This window comes from Molothrus aeneus, chromosome 2, assembly GCF_037042795.1.
Source record: "Molothrus aeneus isolate 106 chromosome 2, BPBGC_Maene_1.0, whole genome shotgun sequence".
Lineage (NCBI taxonomy): Eukaryota > Metazoa > Chordata > Aves > Passeriformes > Icteridae > Molothrus > Molothrus aeneus.
The window spans coordinates 1,513,010-1,530,707 of record NC_089647.1 but is presented as its reverse complement, the minus strand read 5'-3'; the positions used below and the strand labels follow the sequence as shown (position 1 = coordinate 1,530,707).

At 43.3% G+C, this 17,698-nt stretch overlaps 1 protein-coding gene across 2 annotated transcripts in view; it reads right to left on the bottom strand.

The window, feature by feature from the left end:
- Positions 1–213: 213 nt before the first annotated feature.
- FCHSD2 (FCH and double SH3 domains 2) overlaps positions 214–17,698 on the bottom strand; it is a 118,789-nt gene continuing 101,304 nt past the window's right edge. For both annotated transcript variants that reach the window (XM_066571853.1, XM_066571854.1), the window contains 9 exons: positions 17,514–17,618; positions 7,887–8,048; positions 4,944–5,078; positions 4,563–4,646; positions 4,261–4,438; positions 3,386–3,606; positions 2,343–2,472; positions 2,129–2,211; positions 214–1,045 (listed from right to left, as the gene is read on the bottom strand). In XM_066571853.1, coding sequence (XP_066427950.1) covers positions 962–1,045; positions 2,129–2,211; positions 2,343–2,472; positions 3,386–3,606; positions 4,261–4,438; positions 4,563–4,646; positions 4,944–5,078; positions 7,887–8,048; positions 17,514–17,618 — 1,182 coding nt within the window. In that variant the 3' untranslated portion in view covers positions 214–961. The remainder of the gene's footprint in view (positions 1,046–2,128; positions 2,212–2,342; positions 2,473–3,385; positions 3,607–4,260; positions 4,439–4,562; positions 4,647–4,943; positions 5,079–7,886; positions 8,049–17,513; positions 17,619–17,698) is intronic.

Here is a 17,698-nt window from a genome sequence, read left to right as displayed (position 1 = left end):
TGGAACTGCTAACTCTAGAACTCAGGTGGTTTGATGACAAAGATACACTGCTAATGTTGGATAATATAGTACACGGCAATAACTGGGATAAGAGTGACCCAAATGCTTTAAAAAAATAAAACAAACCCAACAAAAGAACCAAAATCCCCAAAATCTGCAAAGAGAAAAAAAAAAAAAAAAAAAAAAAAAACAGAAAAGAAAAAGCAGCTCAATTTCCAGATCTAGACAAAAATCTCACTTGCTTTTTTGCTTTTCTACCCGTTGGTTTCTGCTGTGGAAGATGTTGCTGCTGGTTCAGCACCTCCATGTTAGATCCTCTATGAGTAAATGCACTGAGTAAACACAAAAATCCAAAGGCAGAATGTTCAGCTGTGAATCACTGACAAGGGAAGCACCCATGGAATGAACACTTTTGCTTCTCCAGGAGATCATTTTCCCATCTCTTCCTTTCTGCAGGGGGATTCAAGAGGAGCCAGCCTCTCCTTTAGACTTCTTTTTCCATTCCCTTTTTCATTCTTCTGATGAATACCTGATCAGGCAGGTGATGCTACTGGAAGGATCCACAATCTTTAACACATTCCTATGGCAACAGTAATATACTGTACTAATGCACAGGAGCAAAGGATGCTAAGACTAAGCTGCATGAATGGGGCTCTTTCTTTGTCTCCACATCAACATGGAGCATCTCCAGCCAAGAAAAAAAGCCAATCTTGGCCTGTCTTGGTTTGTGCTAAGAGAAGAAGAATGATGTAGAGAAATCCAAACAAACAAACAAAAAAAACCAAAAGGCACAAAATATTCATGACTGTGGGAAGGAATCCGCCAGGTCACTGCCACATAAAATCCTCCCTATCGCTCACTCTAGTCCAAGTCTTCATCATGCAAAGGTGCCTAAAAACGAGATTGACCAAAAGCTGTGTTTGGCCTTGATTGTAGCACTACTAATTAGCCAGTCCCCTCGTTACACCAGAGTGATTTCCACGTCCTCGATCTTCTCCGTGGGCCGGCGGTGGTGCTGTGTCGGGGGGGGTGGAGCTGCTCGCACCTGCAACATTCAGAAGCAGCCTGTGACTACCCCAGAATGGCCAAATCCCACCAGAATCCCTGACATTTCCTGCACTGAGCTCCAGATGATGCAAACTGCACCTCCTGCACCCCTGGAGATGATGCAAACAAACAGGTCGTGTGTCCAGCGGGATTGCAGCTCCAGTGCTGCCCAGCTCCGCCATCAAGGATTTTCCTTATGAACTGTCCCAGACTCCCTTCCAGAGTGCAATCCCAGATTTATTCCATGGATAAGCCAGGATGGAAACATGGGAAAGGCTCATCACATGCTGAATCTGATGGAGATTTTGCCTGCAATTTCCGTGGAGTGGAACTACCAGGATGTTCTGCTGCACCTGACTCACTGATACTTCTCAACAATACACACCCAAAATGTGATGTTTTTTTCACATTCTGCCACATCAGTCCTTTTTGCTCCTGACAGCGATCATCTCTAATGCCAACAGGGTTTTTAGGACACCATTTCAGAATACACCAGACTTGCTCTGGAAAACATGAACTGTGGAGCAATCCTGCATCAAACTGCCCAATACTACCTCAATATTCAGAATATATTATTTAAATATCAAAAAATGCTCTTTTTTCTGCAATCTCATTTACTGAAAAGGCTAGGAAAAGACAAATGTTCTGTTTTAGTATGATTTGGTTTAGGGCTTTGAAAACCCCACAACTTGATTTCAAAGTTAATCATAGGAGATGGATTTTGCCATGTTCAAAGTGATTTAATTCTTCCCTTCCTTTTCTGGCAAATGTCCTTTTTCTAGGCAGCAAAGACAACACAAAATCCTCATCATTAGGAATCGTGAATCCAAACCCCTCAAACCAAAGGGGATGGAAATAAACAGAATACCAAATATGCAGGAAAGGAACTGTATAAACCATAGGATTGACCTCTTCTGGCATTTACTCCCCACCTCTTTTTCAGCTCTGTTTAGGGGCTGTTACTCTTTGAATATCAATATTTTAGAATACTTATAATATTATAATATAATATTAATATAATAATAGAGTATTTTATGAAATATTTTATCAATAAAACCCACAGGATTTTATGGTCACTTACAGGCCGCAGTTTGCCATAGGAACTTTCCGGAGGAATTCGTGGAGGTTGGGAGAATCCAGGGGACTCTGAACCAAAGCTGTTCTCTGAGGAAATAAGCAACACCCTATTACAAAGAAGCCCCTCAGAATTGCTGAATTTATGTTGTAAAAATGCTCCTTTTTTCTGAGAGGTTTCTAAATGAAGCCTTTTCCCAAAATGTTTGCAAATTTCTCACCGTTCGTCGACGGAGACCTGGGGAAAAACTGGGATCCTCTTTTATCCGGGCTGGGATAGGGACTGGTGGGAGGCTGGTCGTACAGAGGCAGTGGTGGCAGGGAGTTGTTGGCCTTTGGAGTGGGGGATACCTGTGCCAAAAAGAAAAGAGGGAGAAGCTGCAGTAAATCCTCCTTGGCACATTACACACACACACACACACACACACCGGTTTTCCAACCCATCCCTACTCCAGCAAGTTCCCTCTGGAGGAAAAGCAGCTGGCGGGAAAGTTTGGGAAGAAAAGCCAAGGTATCAAACAGGGATTCAATTTTTTAAAATCACAGGTTGCCACTGAACAGAAATTTTCAGCCTCTCCCAGGTAATTCAGAGAGGATTTTTGAAAGTTATTCGAAACAAAAAGGTTGCTCAGACAAGTGGGATTCACACAGAAGTGTTGGGATCACAAGCTTTATCCCCACCCAAAATGCATTTTTGTGGTCTTCCTAAATCAAGGAATAAAAATACTGAAAAATTCCATTGTAGAAAACATGGAAGTGCAGTTTCTATCTCCAAACTCCACACTGGAAAGTCTGATTTTCTAATACGATATAAGGATTATAGAACTACACTGTAGAAATGAGGACATTGCTGGAAAAATTACTATAATCCAAAACTTGGCAGTATCCTGCCCCTCAAAAACGGAGAGAATATAGAACAGATTTAAGTATGAAAACACTCAATTAGGGCTGAAAGAGCCTGTAATTCTCTTTTTGCCAGGTTGTGTCTGACATCTCAGTCTCTAAATTAAAGACAGGAAGTAAACTGCAAATTTTCCTTTGATTGCTTTCTATCATAACATCTGCCTTTATTCACGAATTTGCAAAAATACATCATTAGGCTGGGGAAGAAACTAAAATGCAAGCACTGAGGGCTTGGGTTGTTTTTTTCTTCCTTAAATTGGTTCTGATTTTTTTTTCTTAAACTGGTTTCGATTTTTTTTCCCCCGTGAAGAAGTGACAGAACTTTGCAAATAATAAACCAAGCCAAGACCTCTTTCCATACCTGGATATCCCCAATCCACTGAGTCTCTCCATTCTCTGAGGCTGTGAGCTCTTCAACCAACACGGAGGGGAAGACCCCGACGCGGCCATTGAATTCCCCCTCCCAAAAGCCATCATCATCCTGGTTTTCCTTGTTCAGGATTCGGATGATGGCTCCCTCTGGGAAGGACAGCTCGTCATCTGTCTGCCCCTCGTAATCATAAAGTGCTTTGACAAAACAGACTGCAAAATGGAAAAGGAAAAAACCCAATGAGCTAAGAAAAAAAAGGAAGTATACATCAAGTTTGATAGCTGGAGCTGGGGATTTTGAAGCTCTTTATAAGAATCTGGGGCAGATTATTCCAGTTTTCCTTAATTTTGATCTCAGCTAAAATTTCCTTAATTTTAATCTCAGTATGAGCTGAGGAGGTGAATTATGCAGATTTAATATGAGAGAGATAATTACTGAGATAATTACTGGGAATGGCTGTATTCAGATATGGGTCAGTCTCACTCTGCAACTCCCTGAAAGGAGGTTGTGGCTGGTGGGGCCTTTTCTCCTAGAAAACCAGAGATAAGACAAGAGGAAATGTCCTCAAATTGCACTAGGGGAGGCTCAGGTTGGATGTTAGGGAAAATTTCTTCCCTGGAATAGTGATTGAAACATTGGAACAGGCTGGGAAATGGTGGAGTTCCCATGCCTGGAAGGATTAAAAAATGAGCAGACTTTGCAACATGGTGGGATTTGGTCAAAGCTTGGATTTCACGATCTTGGAAGTCTTTTCCAACCTTAACAATTCTGTGACTCCATGAAATCTGGGAAAATCTCCCAGACTCGAGGTGCAGAGTGTTTCCAAGAGCCAGCTCAATACCTATGTATTTTTAAGTGGGATTTACCATTGGAGTCCCCGTTGAGGCTGCCTGGCACCAGGTCAGCCTCCGTGGAGTTGTTGGAGGTGTGGGATCGGGAGTCCAGCGCAGCCAGGGACTGCAGCATGCTCAGGAGGCTGCTGGAGGTTGGGAATTGCAGGTACTTCTCTGGCACATATCCCACCTGTCCAGCCTTGTTCCGTGCCTGTGAACCAACAACAGGAACCATTCTCTGCTTGGGGCACTCCTCTGGAGAGAATCCCAGCACTCCCTCCCATCCCAACCTCCATCCTACCAGAGTTCATGGAAACAAGCTGAGAAAATGATACCTTCACCCAGTCTTCCATATCTCCATCTTCAATGACCTCCAACACCTCGTGCTCCTCTATGGTCAGCTCATCTGGCTGAGAAGCCTGGAATGCAGGACAAGAAGGATGGAAAAGGAAAGTGGTTTTTAGGGCAAGGCATGGGCAGTGGAAAGAACATTTCCATCTAGACTTTTATTAGAAGTGATGTTTGTTAAAAAACTGAAAGCTTTAACATGATTTAAAACATCCCATTGAAGGTTCTGCCATTCACAAAAGCCCTTCTCCCTGAGAACCTCCCTGAATCTCACCCTATCAAAAAGCAAACCTCAGCCTCCCAAAGGCACATTTATTATTTATTCTTATATAATTCATTTTTCTAATACGTTTTAAAAAATCACTAACCTTATAGGAATAAACAACTTTGCAGGTGAGAGGGTAATTTCTGAGAGTACCAGAAGGACTAGAACTGCTGTCATCAAAAACATCCATGCTGTCTTCAAACTCTTCACCTTCCTCCTTATCTGCATCAGCATTGACCTGGTAAAACAAATTCCAGTTGGCATTACAGCAGCTGCTAAAAATTGGTGAAGAAATAACAATAAAAATGAGCTGGTTAATATTTTTCAGTGTGTATTTTTTATGATTTATTGTTTTTGAAAGTAACTCAGCTGGATTTCTTTGTTCAGACAAAAGCACCTGGAATTTAAGAAGTACTGCAGAAGATTTTGGAAGCTCCAGCTCAGCTGATGGACAGTTATAAAATCCATTTTTCACATAATCTGTGACTAAAGTACTTTGGAGATGCCATTGCAACGGCACAAAAAACAGTTTATTGGAAAAAATGGAATTTATGCTACTGAAAGATTCATGTACCTGTGACCACAAGTTATAAAATAAATCTGCAGTGAAAATATCTAAAGTTTAAAAAAATAATCCTCCAAATCAACCTTCTAGCTGGTGTATTCCACACAGCAGATTTGCTGCAATTATTACAAAAATTCTTAAGAGACAGGAAGATTTGTAAAAACTTGCTATAAAAGTTTAAATAAAACCTGAAGTCAATGTGCTGGAAAAATACAAGTTTGGGTAAGACTGCCAGGAGCTGTGCTTTGGCCTCATGGCTGGGTTATGTTTTGAATAAATAACTTTATCTCATGTGAAAAATGACGAATTATGCTGTGAAAACAGCTCTGTGAATCAAAGGCAACACCATTATGTAGAGCCATCTTCCCTGTGTTTATTCCTATTAATTTGGGAGTGAATCTGGTGCTCCCCCAGAAAAGTGAGAGACTGATAAAAAAAAGTTAAGCTGAGCCTACCAATTCCCAGAGCAGTTTCCCTACACCAGGTCTCTGACAGCTTTGCTCTTCTAGGCCTGGACTAGAACAGCAAAAATCTTTATCATGTTCTGACTTAATTAGTTTTTATGTTACTATTTCCAAACCAAATCCTTGCAGTTCTGGTGATTATTTTTTCCTCAGTAACTCTCATCCAAGAGCAGCTTGCTTCCATCTATCCTTCATGGATGTTGGGATAACAAAAAAATTGTCCTGCAGCTGGGCAATGCTTTGGGAAATCAGCAACCAACCACAAATCATGGCAAATCTGGAGTTTCCCCTCCTGTTTTCTCTGCCTTTTGCTGTGCATGGTCCCAGCAGCCAGGGCTGACATCCAGCTGGGACATCATGGAAATCAGCAAATCATGTCTACAAGGTTTGGGCAACATCTGCTCCTGCTTTTCTAGCACGAGGAGGAAAAACACTCCTTTATTTTCAGCATGTGGGCTGCTCTCAACTCCTCAGCTGGAATCATTTGGGAAGCAGGCATGGAGAGGGAAAACAGGAAACGGAGAGCTTGGCTTGACACAGCTCATCTTTCTGCTGCAGGGTCTGGGATGGAGGATGGCACCAGCAAGGAATCAGTGTATGGGACAGAAGGACACCAAAGGTGTGGGACAGGCAGCAAACACAGGAAGAAATGCAGGGGAGGTGATGAGAAAAGCAGATTATATACATTAAAAAATGATGAAAACAAACAAACAAACAAACAAACAAATATGTAAAAATCTATCTTGTTTTGTTGCACATATACACAGATGGGTCCTGTCCCCTGGGAGCACAGCCTGACCCCCCCAAGTGTCCCCTCCTGTCAGCAGCTGTGCAGAGCCACAAGGTCCCCCCTGAGTCTCCTTTTCTCCAGGCTGAGCCCCTTCCCAGCTCCCTCAGCTTTTCCTGGGGCTTCAAGAAGCTGGCTTCCCTTCCCCAGATCTTTTAAACACTGCCCACTCCTCCAGGCCGGAGTCAAAGTGCTGCTTGTTACAAACTGCAGTAATTCCTCTAAATTTTGGCATAATTTTGGTCTCAGCTCTAAGAATTCCATCTCTGGGCTGTCCCTGTCTGGCCTGCCAAGGTCAACAGAGCCTTTTTTAAATGCAGGAGCCTACGTAAGTGTCAAAGGGAAAATGAGACTCAGAGCTGAACCTCCCAGGCTGTGGCATCGCCTGGGACCAGCACGGGGGGCTCAGCTCCAGCTCCAACTGTGCCATGTCTGGGGACACTGGGAATGGGGGACTGGGAGCAGCCCAACAGGCACAGAGGGAAGTTAAAGGAGATGGAGTACAAAAAGAAATGGAATAAAATCACTGTTTAACACAGCTATGCAACAAATCCTCATCTATGGTGACCAGAGAGGATCTGAAGTGAAACTCAGCACAGGAATTCCTTTGGGATTTTTGACACTTGGATCTGCACACTCAAAGAGCTCAAGATAACATTATAAACTATTAATGAAACTTCAAAGAAACACAGGCCTTGGACACTTTCCAGGGATCCAGGGGCAGCCACAGCTGCTCTGGGCACCCTGTGCCAGGGCCTGCCCACCCTTCCAGCCAACAATTCCTGCCCAATATCCCATCCATGTCTGCCCTCTGGCAGTGGGAGCCATTCCCTGTGTCCTGTCCCTCCATCCCTTCTCCCCAGTCCCTCTCCAGCTCTCCTGAAGCCCCTTCAGGCCCTGCAAGGGCTCTGAGCTCTCCCTGGAGCCTTCTCCTCTCCAGGTGAGCACCCCCAGCTCTCCCAGCCTGGCTGCAGAGCAGAGGGGCTCCAGCCCTAGAGCAGCTCTGGGGCCTCCTCTGGACCTGCTGTATCCCACACAAAGTCAGGAGCAGCGCCTGGAGAGATCCCCCAGCCCTGGAGTGAGGTTATCCTTGGGAATCTGAGATCCCCCATCCCTGGGGAGAGGTTTCCTCTGGGAACCCAAGATCCCCAGCCCTGGAGAGATGTTCCCCCTGGGAATCTGAGTTCCCCCAGCCCTGGGGATGGGTTTTTCCCCCCCAGGAATCCGTACCAGGTGCGCGGAGCCGTTGTTGGTGACCGAGGGCAGGCTGGCCCAGCGCTCGTTCTCCAGCTCCTCCATCACCTGGTTCATGGCACTCTTCAGCCACGTGTCCACGGACACCCCAATCTGCTTCAGCAGCTCCAGCCTCGCTTCTGCCTTCAGCTTGATGATCTGGGGACACAAACACACACAGAGCTCAGAGCTCCTCAGGGTCCCACCTTGCCCCATGGACCTTCTGACCATCCAGATGGCTCCCGAAGCTGCTCCCTGTGGAAATGAGCCCCACTCCTCATTTCCTTGCCTGATGTGAGCCAAGACACAGGCCATGGTTTTCTGGAGGCTCAGCCAATCTCACCAGTTGTGTTTTTTGAAGTATCACCTCTGAGTTTATGCCCACTCCCAATTCACACCCTTAAGTAGTTCAGTGCAGCTTTGAAGTCCAACAACACAGTGCTTCCCAAGATTTTTAAAATTAGGAATGTCCACAGTGCAGACCTTTCCAGGTGGTGACTAAGCTGGATGTGAAACAGAAATAAACCTGACAGGATACACACACACCAACCCACCACCTCCCAAGCCAGGCTCTTTTCCACCAGCACGTGCCAGAGATGACAGGAAACTCATTTGTTATGGAAGCACAATATGTTAATAATCCCCAAATTAAGTAAGTATTGCACTCCAACAAACAGTTTCAGGATTTTTGTCTTCAGACCAGCATGGAAATGGAGGTTTTCTGACAGCTGGGTTCACTTCAGCATGCTGGCAGGCTGGCTGGCCGATGGAGCCAAGGATTTAACAAATTCATGGCAAAGCACCACCCTGATCCAAATTAGTTCACAGTCTAAACAGGAGGGGTGGGAAGAACAGTGTGAAGAAATTCAGGATTTCAGCAAGAGCAGATCTGCATCAAGAAGCGAAGTGCAAACCCAGGGATAAAACTGAGGGTATTTCTGTCCAGACCAGCCCTCTCAACACCCCCTGCTGCCATTGCTCATCAGATGAACAAAAATCAAGTGATTTCCCAAAAATCCTTCAGTGAGTCACTGATGGAGGCAGCAACAGAAACCCACTGAAGCACCCTGGAATTCTTCCCACATTCCCTTTCACAGCACTGGTCATTTTTAGCAAGTAGCAAAGTTTCATCTCCTTTCTCTCCCTTCCAGCCCTTCCCACAGGGATCTGAAGCACCTCACTGCTTCAGATCAAGCACTCAGCAGCACTGGGAATCCCAGAAAAAACAGGTGAGTTCAGGCAAAAATTAGAGGGAAATTCCTTTTCCAGTAGTGGCTGAAGCACAGCAGACTATGCAGAATATGTGTACAGTGAATTCAAATGCCAATGGGTGCCAGATATTTATCTCTTACACAAATCCTTACTCCATACAAAACTTTGTGTTGAGCTGAAGTGATACAGGTATTTTTCTCATTTTTGACATGCTGCTGCACTTACAGCATCAGAGAATTCTATCTTTCTACTTAGAAAATAAATCAGAAAAGAAATGACTGCTAACTTGATTAAGCTGAACCCCCAAAATGTCTCCATTTTCACTTAATTTGTGAAGGTGACTTTAAACCTGTCTCAATCAAACCACTTTTGAGAGACATTATTTTAAATTCTTCACAGAAGAAATGTGATTTTTAAGGAGTAGGTCAGTTGTAAGAGGGAAATTTATGATGTCAGATGAAAGTTCATATGGCTACAGCTGCCTGCAGCTCTGCCCTGTAATCAGGGATGGAGAAAGGAGGATGGGACAACTTTGAGAGGTGTTTCCCATGGGAAAAGCCAAAGCCACTGAGCCATTTCTTCATGCAAGGGGTCTCCAGGTGAATGATTAACAGTAAACAGTGTTCAGAGAGCTGAGAAAGGGAGGAAACATTCAATACATTAATGTGCATCCCTTCTCTCCTGTTCCTAAGCATCCAAGATTTCCAACAAACCCACTCCAACCTTGCAGCTGCACAGGGCAGGGAGAACAACCTTGTCAAAGGCAACTTATTCACAGAATTCCAGAATGTTTTGGGTTGGAAGTACCTTAAAATCCTCCAGTGCCACTCCCTGCCATGGGCAGGGACACCTTCTGCTATCTCAGGGTGCTCCAAGCCCTGTCCAGCCTGGCCTTGAATATATAAATATATATATTTATGTATATATTTACTTGTGGAGTGAAGTAGCTTTCCCCTACCTTGTCTTTACATCCTGATACCCATTTATGAGCACTTTCCCTGTGCCTCCACCTAGGAATTGCTCAGCCCAGTTGTTTTTGTTTACCTCATTATGCAATTTCCAATTAGGCTGAGTTATGCTACAGCAATAAACACTGGTCCAGGCTGCTACCAACATCTGCAGTTGCTGTTTGGTCCTTGCTCTGCTGTAGTTTGTTTGTACAAATTGTGAGCTAAAATAAACAAGCTGCTCCAAAATCCTTGAGTGTACTTTAAAAGAGGTTTTAATTCAATGTACCCAGCAAATCCAATGGAGTTCCCCCTCCCTGTTTACACCCAGGAGCCTTAACAGTCAACAAATGTTTGTTCCAAACCACAAATGTTTTGAGTTCCATTCCATTGCAGACAAGCCATAAAAGCACCAGAAGCATTAGGTCAGGCCTGCACTTGAAAGTTATTTACACGCCGAAATTATATTTTTACCTAAATAATTATGCTGGTAGACCAGAGTTAACAGCTTCCTACCTGTAGGAAAAATACAAATAAAATACCACTCAGGAGCAGAACTTTATCCTGCTTCTCACACAGGAACAGCTACACATTTAAACATGGTTTAGTGGTGGCCTTGGCAGTGCTGGGTTGGACATGATGATCCTGGAGTGCCTTTCCAACCTCAGTGACTCTGTGATTTTATAAAGATACATACATTTCATTCAAGCATCACTCCATCTGAATGAGCTGGGGTTTGGTGCTTTCATTATGCCACAATAAAATGTTAAATAAGAAGGAAACAGGGCAATAGTGGTGATTTCACCACATTGTGCCACAAGCTTTTCTCCAAGTCTTGTTCCCTTGAAAGATCATCACATTAAAAACCAAACAAGGCTTTAACCCTGGTTTTCCCTGCCTCCCACTGGAGTCTCCAGGGACACTGGGGGACTGAGTGACCTCCACTGACAGATTGGGAAATATCTTCCATCAAGTGACCCCTGGCATTCCCAGCAACTCTGAGCATCTCCAGGAAGGCAGCTGAGCTTCCCAAGCCCAGGAATGCTGGAATCCAGCACTGGCTCTGAAATCTGGGTGCTGCCCAAATTTCATTGTTAGGGAATCTCACTGCAGGACAAACATTTTCCTGTGTAACAGTGAAAATTGCTGTTTACAGCCACCAATTACTTGTTAATAGCTGAGGACTGGGGTATTTTTACACTGATTAAAAAACCATCAGCCACCCACAAAATGTACAAACTCTTCTGGGGGGTTCCTGCTCCTCTGAGCTGTTCTTTCTGCTGGGAGGATCTAAGAAGATGAAAGGAAAAACCACCCAAGTTTTAGAAAATATAAACACTGTTATCTATTCCTCACGTACCTGACGTTGCTCCACATGGGAGATGCAATAGTTTTGTTTATTTACTGTTCCAGTCTTAATTAAGCAATGGTTTTTTGACCCACAGCTTACTCAAGATGAAGATACACAACTGCTCTGCAAGGCATGGAAATGAAATCCAGCAGGAACATTACAGAGCTGCTCCCCATTCCCAGGAGAGAAAAGGGCTGGAAAGAAACCCAGATTTCCTTCACATCCCACAAACACCTTGAATCCAAGTCCTACAAAGCCATTTATAAAGGTGTTGGGGTAAAAACCACACAGAAAAGCAGAAAATGTTGCCCCTTCTATATTCTGGTTTAGGTTTTTGTTAAAGCCAGTTTTAAATGGATTTTCCTGAAAGCAGAGTTGCTTTTACTTGCCATGGCTTTCCAAGGTACAGAACAAACTCTGTGCCATGCCCAGATTTTTTTTTTCTCCTGAAGAATCTAGATTTATTTCTTTTACACAGAATTTGCACTTAGGAGCTTGGTCAGATACTAAAATCAGATTAAATTAGGATTGTGAGGAGATCCAAAACATCTTCAGTGAGAAATGTTTTATTCCACTGCAATATTTTTTCAGTGGCAGGAAAAAAAAATCATGTATGAACCACTTAGGGTGGAAAACCCCTCTAAGATCATGGAATCCAACTGCTCCCCCAGCACTGCCAAGGCCATCACTGATTATGTCCCCAAGTGGCTGGACACTCTCATTTGGCAAATTCTTTTAGCCAGGAAATCAGTGTGGAGAGATTCTGGCAAAACATTCTGGAAGGCCATTACCTTTATTTCTGTCCCCATTTAGAAAAACTTTTTGTTGAAATTCTAGGTTTTTTACTTAGAAAAATACATTAAAATGAAATAATTCTTTTCAGGGAAAGTTAAACTTTGGGCCTCTGGAATTATGATACATAGTGATAGGCATGACTATAAATCAATTTAATTTATAATTAAGTCTTGGAATGGCCTAAACTTCTCAAAACCCAAAGTGAGTCTTATTCCATGCAGTTCAGTTTTAAATCCCATGTGTTTAAGTAGGGATGTATGAGGAAATAAACCAAAAAATCAACGTGCACTGCTCTGCTGGGGTTTGGGGTGGAAAACCCAAAGCTGTGGCAAAACCACCCCAAACAAAAAGACAAATCCCGTCCAACACAATTCACCTTAAATCTGGATCATTTTTCTGCACTGGGTGGGGAATTAGCTCATAAATTACATTTTCCACCACAACACTGAGTGTATTTCTTTTCTAAGTGGGAGGCTGGGCTGGAGGTTTTACAGCTATTCCAGCAGTTAATTTATATGCTAAATAATCTGCATGGACTGAAATCCAACGTGAAGCAAGCAGGAAATGAGGCACTGGCACACATAACACCTCTCCCAAGGGAATTCCAAGGTTAAGGAAAGAGAAGGGAAGCTATTCCTGGAGAAGAATCCACCTGCACAGCTCCAGGCCAAGTGGCAGATGGGTTCTTCCCAAGCTTAGGCACATAGAACATTAAAGATCCCTAAGTATTGAATTTGTAGGGTTTAAGAAGTGGCTCTCAAGCTGTTGGGAACAGGGCCTGAATGGACATCACCCAAATTCTGTAAGGAAATAAGTGTCTGTAAAATGTATGTATACAAACATTTAATATCACGTTTCTCTGCAGTCCTGGGGTGAACACTGGTTCCTCACAGAGTGAAAAATGTAATGGACATTTCAGAGCCAAAACATTCAGTAAGACTGGAGCAGAGGCTGGATTAGACAAAAAGCCCATCACTTAGAAAATCATCCCATTCCACCCCTGCCATGGCAAGGACACCTTCCATTGTCCCAGATTGCTCCAAGACCAATCCAACCTGGCCTTGGGCACTGCCAAGGATCCAGAAGCAGTCACAGCTTCTCTGGGAACCTGTGCCAGGGCCTCACCACCCTCCCAGCCAGGAATTCCTTCCCAGTATCCCACCTATCCTTGCCCTCTGGCAGTGGGAGCCATTCCCTGTGTCCTGGCACTACCCACCATGTAAAAAGTCATCCTCCCCCTCACTAAACTGCTTTTCACCAAGACAGTTTGAAATTCCTGCTCTGTGGATGTCACTGGGATTTTTCCAGACCAGTCCTCAATCTGCTGATCTGGAAAGACCAACAACTCCTCCACATCTCCTGCAGGGAAGGCACCTGGCTCCCTGCACTGCTCCCCAGCCTTTGCTTCCTGAGCTCAACCAGAGATGGCAGAGAGTGGCATTTTACAAATTCACCTTTATGGATTAAGAGGCTTATTCCTTGACAGCTGGACAGGGCTTGGAGCAACCTGGTGTAGTGGAAGGTGTCCCTGCCCATGCCCTGAAGGTCCCTTCCCTCCCAAACCATGCTGTGATTCTGTGACTCCATTTCATTTATTTTCCTGAAGCATATGGAATTTCCTTTGTTCCCACTGTGACACAACCCAGCAATAAATATCCACAGCCAAATACAAGGAGAGGGAGAAATCAGCCCCCCAGTTAAACACAATTAAATTGGGCCTGCACCTATGAGCTATCAAACAGAGTGAACAGCACCACAATGAGCCTTAACCAGATCTAATCTGGTACAAACACTCTCTGGAGAGCTGTAGGTATCCTGATGAGGAGACAAAACACATCCCCCTGTAATTAAGTGGGAACAGGATTAATTGCTGTGAAGGCCCAAAGACCTGAGAGCAAATGGGAAACCTCTGCCACCATCCTGGAGAAGAATCTTGTCAGCCCTGGGACAACTGAACTGCTTGGGGAGAGCCAGACTGGAGCCTTTGGTGTGAGACAGGAAAAAGGAGATAAGAAGAAGAAATGTCCTGTTCTGGCACTGCTGAGGCACCTCCAGTCCTGGGGCAGCTTCAGCATCCTCAGGACAGGAAGGACATGGAGGGGCTGGAGGGTGTGCAGGGAAGGGAACAGAGCTGGGAAGGGGCTGGAAAATTCCTGAGGGAGCTGGAAAGGGGCTCAGCCTGGAGAAAAGGAGGCTCAGGGGGGACCTTGTGGCTCTGCACAGCTCCTGCCAGGAGGGGACAGCCAGGAGGATCAGGCTCTGCTCCCAGTAAATTTCTGTCTCCAGTCATTGAAAGATAAAGGGATTCAGGCAGTGGGAAAATGGAAAGCTCAATTCCTCCCTTCCTTCCTGCTGTTACAGAAATCAAAGCTGAAATCACATAAGTTCTACTTCAATTACCTGAATTGGGTCAGTGAGTACAGAGGAGCTCCAAGAATGGCTTATCTTCACAAATAATCAGTTTTCAACATCAATTCCCCAATTTTTAATTGATCTCTTTTACAGCTGATGCCTGAATTGTGCCACTTTCAGTTTGAAGGAGCACCTTGTGCTCTCAGGGTTTGTCTTTATCAAAGTGGTTCAATGCAGCTGGGATAAGGATGGAATCCCTCTGGATCTGAACTCCGCAGTGTGTTATTAACTACAGTCAATTTTACTTCTTTGCCAGTGCCAGAGGTATTATCACTCAAACTCTAACATTATCTTAACATTTCCTTTAAAAACAAGCAATCAAACAAAACAAAACAAAAAAACCCTCCTTTAACAAACCCCACATTTTCCAATTTTAACACAAAAATGTGTGCTCTGGTTATCAGTTACAGTCACATCTGTCATGTATCATCTGCACAGCAGCACTCTGCTGGAAATCCTAATTTTTCCCTAACTCTAATCAAGCAGTTTGCTCCCTGAAAACATCACAAGGAAAAAATAGCTGTTATCCCAGGGAGAAAAAGATCAGAAATAACCCACTGAGCTGCGGATGTGCCAATCTGAGGGTTTATATTCACCTTGCAGAACACAAAACATTTGGGATTCTCCAATATTTCCTGATCCTGAGCACATTTTTACTCAATTCCTTTGCTGTACTTTCAAATTACACCTGTTTCCACATTCCTATACTTGTTAAATTCAGTTATCCATAGGGAACAGCTCCTCAGCTCCTCCCAGGGCTTAGATTTCCCTGGAATCAGGGTCTCCAAGGAAGAGGGCAGTGAGATGAGTACTTGTATACCCAATACACCCTGGAAAAATGAAACCTTTACCAATAAAATCCTCTCTAACCAAACCACAAAAAATTAATCCCAATATGTTTGTGAAGTTGTCTTCCCCTTCAGGAATGACAAGGACAGAAAAGGGAGAAAGCAGATTTGCAAAGGAAAATGAACAAGTCAAGAAACCAAAACGGGATAGAACAGGCATAAAAAAATCCATAAAAATAACAAGCATTTCAAGAGAAAAATAAAATAAAAAATCAAATCTCTGTGTCATCCTCACACACCTTCAGATGTGAGACCAGAACAAACTCCACAGCCTCTCAACAGCCTCAATAACTTTTTGCACAAATACCACTCCCCAACCCAACCCTCAGTAATTCCAACTCCATCAGGTGCACTTAAATATGCAGGAATGTTTGGTTTTCACACACTGCAAGGAATTATAATTGCATTCCCAAAGAACAGGTTTAAGCTCAAAGCTCAGGTTGTTCTCCTCCAGGATTTTATGTGTGCAAAAATCTCTTTGTCTGATTTGTGGTCTCGAGCTCAGTCTTAGAGGAGTGGGGACCAACAGGGCTAAAAGAAAAAAACATTCCCAAGGGGAAATAAAATCTCCCTAAATTCACTTATTGATTTATCTGAAAAAAATAAACAATGCTACACTATGAACAGCTTTGGTGGCAATACAGAAAACTCCCACAAAGAGGTTTCCACACCATTCCAAAAGCTCAGGAATAATTTCATGTCTTTAAAACATGCAGCAGAAGAGAAAGAAGTTGGCAAAAATCCCTCAATCACTGAATTTCATCCTCAAATACTTGGCACTGGCAGCATATTGCCCTGTAAAACATGGCACATGTGAAATGTTAGGAAGATAAGGGATGGTTTAACTCCAACACACTGGAAAACCAGGAGAATACACTATTTGTCTGTATTAGCTAAAACACATGTCTTGGAGAAAATAATATATAAAATTTCCACTTCTTGGCACTTTCCCTCTCTCCTAAGTCATGTAAGTTCCAGACTGATTTAATTTGTACCTTTTATAATATTTTGCTGCAAGAACTTTCTCTTTGCCAACTTCTTATCCTGATTTTATTTCTTGCTGCCGCTTTTATCCTTGCAGGTTTAATCATTAACTATGTATGTATATACACAAGTATTCTGGAGTGTGGTATCTTGGAAATTATTTACTCAAACCAGGTTTTTAAACCGCTTTCTGTAAGAATTAGGTTTTTAAAAAAAATATATCCTCCATTTGCTTTAAAAAGAGAGTCTGATAGTTCTCCTGCCAGGAGGAGGAGTAATTTTGCTCTGTATTTTCCAACCCCTTCACCTGTAAATCACATTCCTAATTACATCAGGTACTCTGAGGTATGAGAAGCAGTTCACTGAAACAATTAGGTTTCTCCTACAGTTTTAATTAAGCAACCCACTCACCCAAAACCCAGCAGATCTGATCCTGCTGCCTGCAATGGGATTTTTCAGTCAGTGGCCATGAAAACAGTTCACTTTTACCAGCCCAACACTGGCAGCCAAATCAGAAGTTCATTTTGTCATGAGTCTTAACCCACAACAGGTCTCAAAAACCGCAGTAACCCTTTTAAAAGCACCTCACACTAAAATTAGAGATACAAGGATTATTTCCAATGTTTTCTCATCAACACTCAGATTTAGTTTGTGTATCAAAACCCACTACAACAGCACATGGCAGCTCTAGAACCTGAAAATATGAAGTCAGATAAAGTTACCATTTTCTGGTATTCATTCATTCAAGCAGAAGGAAATTAGTAAAAAACAATGAGATAGTTCTTCAGTCTGTTTCAGATAAAACCCCTAAATATAGAGATTCTTGACCTTTGACAGTGAAAAATGCAGCAAGAGGACTCATTCTTCATCAGGAGATGTTTTAGTATCACTCTTCTGATCTGAACTTTCATGAAGTTCATTCAGTGATTTGACAAATACCAAATGAAGAAAAAAAAATCTTAAAACTCCCTGGGTTTTGATGCTAAAAATACACATTTCCACCAACCAAATGAAGCTGTAACCAATATCTACCTGTGGGAGGGAAGTGAAAATGCCAAAATAATTTCCTTTGTACCTCAGCCTTGCGAATGCTCTCCCTGGCTTCATCTATTTTCTGCTCCAGTTCCGCTCGGGTTTGCTCGGACATCACGGGCCCGTGGCACTCCAGCTCTTCCAGGGTCTGCCAGGAACAAGGACACACACCACAGGTGCAGTAAATGCCAAAGACAGGAATTTGTGACAATCAGTTACTGTTTGGAT